The sequence below is a fragment of the Antechinus flavipes genome, chromosome 4, assembly GCF_016432865.1.
Source record: "Antechinus flavipes isolate AdamAnt ecotype Samford, QLD, Australia chromosome 4, AdamAnt_v2, whole genome shotgun sequence".
Classification (NCBI taxonomy): Eukaryota; Metazoa; Chordata; class Mammalia; order Dasyuromorphia; family Dasyuridae; genus Antechinus; species Antechinus flavipes.
The window spans coordinates 462,532,530-462,540,224 of record NC_067401.1 but is presented as its reverse complement, the minus strand read 5'-3'; the positions used below and the strand labels follow the sequence as shown (position 1 = coordinate 462,540,224).

The window sequence follows — 7,695 nt, the reverse complement described above, 5'->3', positions numbered from 1 at the left end:
AATGACTTGCCCAGAGTCACACACCTACAAAATGTCTGAGGCTAGAAGATGAATCTTTCTGACTCTGTGTCCTGGCACCACCTAATTACCCTTTAAACACTAAGATACAATTATACTCAAGGATAATCTGGGAGTGAGAGCAATCATGAAATCAATAGTTTCAGAGAAAACTAGGAAAACCTCTATGAACTGATGAAGAGTGAAGTGAGTAGGACCAGAAAAACATTCATTCAATATTTGAAAGAAAACTAACTTTGAGAATCTTTAGAACTCTGATTAACGCAATGACAAAATGAATTTGAGGGGCTGAAGATGCAGAGAGGGACAGAGACAGAAGGGCCATGATTGATAGCTGTCTTCACAAATTTGAAGGAATCTCATGTAAAGAAGGATTCCACATGTTCTGCCTGCTCCAGGCAACAGAAATAGGAGTATTGCTTAGAAACAAAGATTTAGGCTTGGTGTATGAAAACATTTCTAAATAATTCAAGTCACCTAAAAATGAAATACTGGCAACCTACATGGGATGGGTGACAGTGTCTTCCTTACTGGAGGTCTTTAAAAAATGGCTGGAGGAAACATTGGTTGGGTGTTTCAAGGAAGAATTTATTTTCCTACTAGATCCTTGACTGGCTAGTCTCAACTGAGACTCTGATTCCACATGTTCCACAAGCTCAAGGCTGATCTCCCTCCCTGCAACTCAGAATATCATAGAGGGTCAATATACGGTCCCTTTGTTTCTTGGTTTCCATTTCCATTTTGCCTGTTTGGGGATTTTAAGCTTCATTCTCTGGAATATTCCTGGGAGGCAGGAGAAGGATCCAGTTGCAGGGTCAGCAGAGACTGGAATAAACACACTATTCCATTTGATCTTCTCTTGTCTTCAGTTCTTTCTGCCCTGCTGCCCAAAGGCCCACAGGCAGAAAAGCCTTCCAATTAAAACCTACTGTTAATATTCCAGACCACACGCGCAGGTCTGTTCTCCAGTTTTGCAGCCTTTGCTGTCGAGATGACTGGGTATGATATCCCAGAGCTGATGAATGCTGCCAATCTGGGCTATTTTCCAGGGTCCCTTTGTTTCCCTGAGGCAACCTTAGCATGATGCTGTTGGCAGTTCATTTGGGATCACCTCTCCACTCTCCCCAAGGTCACTTTTAAAATTCCTTGTCAGTCAGTTTAATGAAAGATAAGTACCTTCTTCTGGAGAAGGCAAACAGTGTTGGTTTCTAAAAGGGAGGAATAGTGGGTTCTACTGATACCATGCAACAAATGCTACCATCCTGATAAAAATGCACAGCCATGAACTGGAGGGAAATCACACACACACACACACACACACACACACACACACACACACACACACACACACACACACACGCTTCTTTGTATGTTTAAAGTGTTAACAAAATTAAACTCATTGTTTAGGAATTATAAACATACATATTTTAGATGATAATAATGAGGACCTCTTTTCTTTCACATCCAGCAACATTGATCTAGATTTTAATTCATAGTTTCCCTACTAGTTAGTCAGATTGACTGACTAGTAGGGAAACTATGAATTGTAGGGAAGTTAGGTTGCTCAGGTGATAGAACTGTCTGTCTGAATTCAAAAACCTGACTTCAAATCTAGTCTCAGAAACTTACCAGCTGGGTGACCCTGGCCAAGACACTTACTCCTCATCTATAAAATGAGCTGAAGAAAAAATATAGCAAATCACTCCAGTATTTCTGTTAAGAAAAACTCAAAATAGCTCAGACACCATTGTAACAAATGAACCAAAAACTGTATCAGGTGCTGTGCTAAATTATGGGAATATTTTAAAAGGCAAAAAACAACCCCGGTTCTGAAGGAATTTATAGTCTAACAATACACAGCGCAAAAGGAGGTGGATTTGAAATTAGAGTACTTGGATTCATGTCCCGGGTCTACACTTTTAGTAAAATATTAAGCAAGTGATTTAACCTTAGAATACTTATCTATTGGGAAATGGCTTAGAGAGGACCCCTTTCCTCTTTATGCCAAGTGCATTAATTTTGTCTATGCAGAAACTTTCCAATTCAACTTCTCATGTCAACTCATGTAATCAAAAATGATCTTTTTTTTTTAATCTTAAGCAGGACTAATTAGCAGGACTTCTTCCTCTCAGACTGAAAGAACAAAACTCTTCTCCAATAGCTTCCCTTTTTAAAAGGTTCAAAATGCCTGTCCTTTTTTTTCTTTTTCTTTTTCCACCCACTGCTCTGCTTGGTTTTCCACTTTACTACCTTCAGGATTCCCTGAAGAATTTGACTTAGGAAAACACTATACATCACATTTCACACTATATTCTAAACGGACACATGTCTTTAATATGAAATATTATATTATACTCTAAAAAAAATTGGAGAAACACAGATCATGGATAGGAAAGATATTCTGAACCAAATAACACAAAGAAGTAATTGAAAGTTAAAAGGATAAAGAAAACATTTATTAGCACTTACTATGTACTAACATTGTGCTAAGTGCTGGAATTAAGTAGGGAAAATAACAAGAGAGAGACCCTGCCCTCAAAAAACTGATATTCTAAGTTACGATATATGAATGTTATGGGATATTATTGTTTTATAAGAAACAATCAATGGGATGATTTCAGGAAGGCCTGGAGAAAGTGAAATGAACTGATGCTCACTGTACAGGGCAACAAGATTATGTGATGATCAATTCTGATGGACTTGGCTCTCTTCAACAATGACACTATTCAGGCCAGTTCCAATGGTCTTGTGAGGAAGAGAGCCATCTGCACCCAAAGAGAGGGCAGTGGATCACAACATAACATTCTCACTCTTTTTGCTGTTGTTTGCTTACATTTTGTATTTTCTCATTTTTTTTTCCTTTTTGATCTGATTTTTCTTGTGCAACATGATAATTGTGGAAATATGTATAGAAGAATTGCACATATTTCACATATATTGGATTACTTACCATCTAGAGGAGGGAGTGGGAGAAAGGGAGGGAGCAAAAATTTGGAACACAAGGTTTTGCAAGGGTGAATGTTGAAAATTATCTATCCATGTTTTGAAAACAAAAAGCTTTTTAAAATTAAAAAAAAAAGAGTGATCAGAGAAAATTAGGGAAGAATGGAATATTTTATCTGTCAAGTTTATGGATGGGGAGGAATGGATGACCAAACAAGAGTTAAAGAGCATTACAGAGTATACAAAGGATATTTTTTAATTACAGTAAATTAAAACCCTTTACCACGGCGAGGGGCGGGGGGAAGAGAAGAGAAACAATGTAGCCAAAATTAGAAGGAAAACAGAAACTTTATTGGGAGAATTTCATTGACAGTTTCTCCAATAAAGGAGAATATATAGAGAACTGCATCACATTTATAAGAATAGGAGTCATTTTCCAAGTGAGAAATGGTCAAATCCTATCAACAGGAAGTTGATTGGGGGGGGAGGGGAGGGAGAGTCGAATGGGGAAAGAATTCTGGGAGTCCAGGGGAGGGGAGGGCTTGTGGTGCCAGGCACTTCGGTGCTCAGTCTATAGGTGGGAGGGGGTGTTGCCGATGCTGGGGTCCCAAGCTCCACCCACGTGGATTGGAGTATAGGTGCCCGAGTACATGGGGGTGAAGGAACCGTAGGTGGGCGTCTGGAAGCTAGAGCTGGGGGGAGTGGCCGAGTCGGCAGACTGGAGTGCCTGGCGCGCGGCGCCCAGGGGGGCGAGTCTCTGCGGGTGCACGCAAATGGTCTGACAAGTCGAATGCAGCTCCACGCGGGCCAAGTCTTCAGTCACTTCCTTCACGCGCCCGATGTAGCCCTTGTAGGGCCCCTGGAAGATGCGCACAGACTGGCCCAGGAGGCCCTTGTGTGGGTGGCGGTCGCCGGGGCCTCGAGAACCCCGGTCCCGCCCCCCGGCCGCCACACTCTCAAACGCCCCGCGCTCCGGCCCGTATCTGGGACTGGTGGGGTGAGGACTCGGGCCCGGAGTCAGGCCCCCTGCCGAGAGATCACGGCCCCGGCTGGACTGGGCCGCGCCGGCCAGCAGGAGGTGGCGGCACTTGCAGGCGAACAGGCCCCCGTGCTCCGTGAGCGTCTTGGAGCGCAGGAAGGCGATTCCCCGGAAGAGATGGAGGACCGTGGCCTGGAGCCCCGAGCGCGGGCCCTCCACCACCCTGACCGAGTCCCGGACGCGGACGCTGTTCTGCTGGCCGTCCAGGGCCACGGCCAGGTGATTGTCCTTCCTGGCGGTGACGGCTTGGCGGCGCACCGTGACCACCTGGTCCTGCATGTCCAGGATCTGCAGAGCCTCGGCGTCCAGGCCCACGACGACGCCCACCGTGCCGGGGCTCAGCTGCACCAGCTCTCCCCAGCGGTGCCGGCCCCACGCGTCCTCCGGGGCCGCCGTGTCCGGGCACAGCCGCAGGTCCCCGGGGAGCACCTTGATCTCCTCCCGGCCGAGGTCGGATAGGAGCAGGACATAGTTGGGCTCGACTCTGAGGACGAAGCCGGTGGTGCCCAGGTAGCGGCCCGCCAGCACCTGGACGTGCTCCCCCACCTCGAAGTACTTGCACAGCTCCCCTGCGGCCAGCTGCAGCGGGTCCCGGAGCAGCTCGTGCTCGGGCATCATGGTGACGTGGGGGCCTTGCACACTCACCACTCGGCCCCGCAGGTTGATGAGGTCTCCCGCGCTCACTCGCACCTTGTCTCCGGCCCTGAAGCTGCGCTCCGCCGCCCCGTCGGCGTCCAAGCGCAGCTCGAGCTTCTGCAGGGCTTCGGGGCGCTCCTCGAAGCGCTGCAGCTCGGAGAGCGTGGGCCTGACGCCCTCGGTGACCAGGGCTGCTTGAGAGAAGGTCTTGAAGAGAAAGCCCTCGGGGCTGTAGCGGTCCCCCCGGAAGAGGAGGAAGTCTCCGTCACTGCCCAACTTCCCTCCCAGGGATCGGATCTTCTGAGCATCCAAGAGCTTCTGGGGCGGCCGCTTCCTCTTGGGGAAGCCTAGTGTCGGAGCTCCGAGGCCCGCGATTAGGCTGTAGTCGATGCGAGGGATCATCTTGAGGAAGACCGTGGAGTTGCCGGGCTCGGAGCGGGTCACCTGCCCGAGGTCGCCCTTGTAGAGGCCCTCCCTGACGCGCACCCAGCTCCCGGGCTGCAGGTCGGGGGCCTGGCTGCGCAGCACCTTCAGCACGTCCGTCATCTCCCCTACGGGCACCGGCTTCGGGTCCCGGCAGCCTAGGCGCAGGTTGGCCACGCCCTGGATGGCGTCCAGCACGTGGCAGAGCTTGTGGGCCTCCACGTAGATGTAGCCCTTGAGGTACTCGGGAGCCACGACTGACTGGATCTGCAGGGGGTTGTCGCTGAAGCGGGAGGCCAAGAACTTGCGCAGGAGAGTCAGGGCCGTGGCCTTTTCCTGCCCCAACTTGCACTTGACCATCCACAGCTTGGGGTCCCGGATTCCGGGGAGCAGCCTCTGCTGGGCGATGTGGTCCGGAGGCTGCCGGGGCACTCCGCGCCGGGCCGCCCGGGATGAGGAGGTGGCGTATTTCTGCATGAAATACTGGGCCAGCTCCTCCTCCCGCTGATCCCTCCAGGCGTTCTGGAGGCGCCGCGCCCCGGAGCAGTCGTTCTGTAGGTATGCTTCAGGGCTGCCGGGGCCGGGCAGCCTCGCTCTGTCCACGATGTCCTCCGCGCCGACCTCCCACTCGGCTTCCTCCTCCTCCTCTTCTTTGTCATCGTTCTCCTCAGCCTCATCTAAAATGAAGCCCTGGTGTCTGGGCTTCTTTCTGGGCCGATCTTCCTCTTCCTCGTCTTCTTCATCGTCATCGTCCTCCTCAGCCTCATCTAAAATGAAGCCCTGGTGTCTGGGCTTCTTTCTGGGCCGATCTTCCTCTTCCTCCTCTTCTTCATCGTCATCGTCCTCCTCAGCCTCATCTAAAATGAAGCCCTGGTGTCTGGGCTTCTTTCTGGGCCGATCTTCCTCTTCCTCCTCTTCTTCATCGTCATCGTCCTCCTCAGCCTCATCTAAAATGAAGCCCTGGTGTCTGGGCTTCTTTCTGGGCCGATCTTCCTCTTCCTCGTCTTCTTCATCGTCATCGTCCTCCTCAGCCTCATCTAAAATGAAGCCCTGGTGTCTGGGCTTCTTTCTGGGCCGATCTTCCTCTTCCTCGTCTTCTTCATCGTCATCGTCCTCCTCAGCCTCATCTAAAATGAAGCCGTGGTGTCTGGGCTTCTTCCTGGGCCGCTCTTCCTCTTCCTCATCTTCTTCTTCCTCCTCCTCCTCCTCTTCCTCGTTTTCCTTCTGCCTCTTTCCGTTCTCCACTTTCTCCTTGTCTTCATTTTCCTCAAGTGATTCTGACTCTGACTCCGACCCGGACCGGGACTCGGTCCCAGACACTGACTCAGATTCGGACCTGGTCCCGGTCCCGGACCCCAACTTGGACTTGGACCCGGTGGGAGAATGGGTCCAGGACCCCGACTTGGAGACGGACTCGGATTCGGATCCGGACCCTGACTCGGACTCGGATTCGGACTCAGACTCAGTCCGGGATCTCGACTCGCACTCGGACCAGGAATGGGATGGCCTGAGCTCTGACTGCTCTGCCTCCCGGACTGTTACAGCCATTGCTGTCTGTCTCGCCTGGCCTTGGCCACGGCCACGGCCCTCTGCTTGGTTCTGGACGCTATTTTCGGCTTTCCCTTTTTGGGGGCCCTTGCGGGGGCCACCCTGAGACATCTTCAAGTGAGACTGTCTGGGCTTATTCTCCAAATCGCTGCTGACGTTGCTGTTGTTGCTTCCGCTGCTTCCGCTGCTTCCGCTGCTTCCGATGATACCGCTCCTGCTGCTCCTGCCGCTCCTGCCGCTCCTGCCGCTCCTGCCGCTCCTGCCGCAGTCGCCGCCACCAGGATAGCTTCCAACAAGAATGAGTGAGGCTCAGTGGCACGCCAGCTCCTTATATATTCCCTTGGGCACCTGTTAACTCACTGAATTCACACTTCCAGGAGGTGAATCATAGCACCTGTAGGGGGCAGCAGGCTGGAATAATTCTGGAAGTAAAAGATATCCTTTCTGCTCTTCCAATTGGAAGACACTGAGGGAAAGTGGAGCATTAAGTCTCCACTTTAAGGACCATAAAAGCCAAGTTTCTCTAAAGTCTAGAGTGACTGCACGCGTATCAAATTACTTGTCTTTGCAATGAGGGTGGAATAATCGAGAGGGAGGAAGACAATTTTGAATTCAGAATAAAATGTAAAACATCAAAGAATGTTTAAAATCATTTTTTACCCGTCATGGGAGGAGGAGCTTAACAAAAGCCCAAGGTGCTGCCTTCAAGGAACTTTCATTCCAGTGGAGGAGACCACATGCAAGCAAACCAAAGGAGAGAAAAGTGGGATATAATCTCGGGGGGAAGATTCTGATATCTATGAAAAACCGCACCTGAAAACAATTCTTTGTTCTCCTTCTGCCTATATAAATGTCGATCAGTCAGAGCATTTATCAAGCTTCTACTCTTCCTCAGGCATTGTGCTAGAGACAAAAAGGAAACAGGCCCCCTTTAAAAAATAAATTTTATGAGTGTCTTCTGTCTTTCATATCAATATACATATTCTTTTGCAGTCTCATTTAGAAGATGCTTTAAGTCTTTAAGCTCTAGTATCTCCAGTATTTTTTCCTATCCATTATCCTTCCCCCTTTTTTTTCTTGTTTTTCTG

General features: G+C 49.8%; 1 protein-coding gene across 1 annotated transcript; it reads right to left on the bottom strand.

Annotated features, from left to right (window-relative positions):
- Nucleotides 1-3,532: 3,532 nt before the first annotated feature.
- LOC127561670 (transcription elongation factor SPT5-like) lies at nucleotides 3,533-6,718 on the bottom strand. The gene is made up of 2 exons (XM_051996848.1): nucleotides 6,305-6,718; nucleotides 3,533-6,181 (listed from the first exon to the last, which is right to left on the bottom strand). The coding sequence occupies exons 1-2, from the start codon at nucleotides 6,716-6,718 to the stop codon at nucleotides 3,533-3,535; spliced, it is 3,063 nt and encodes a 1,020-aa protein (XP_051852808.1).
- Between the last annotated feature and the right edge of the window lie 977 nt (nucleotides 6,719-7,695).

Coding starts and splice junctions, on each gene's coding strand:
- LOC127561670 (XM_051996848.1), bottom strand. CDS start 6,718: ATGTCTCAGGGTGGCCCCCGCAAGGGCCCCCAAAAAGGGAAAGCCGAA. Junction 6,182..6,304: donor AAAATGAAGACAAGGAGAAA/GTGGAGAACGGA, acceptor ATTTTAGATGAG/GCTGAGGAGGACGATGACGA.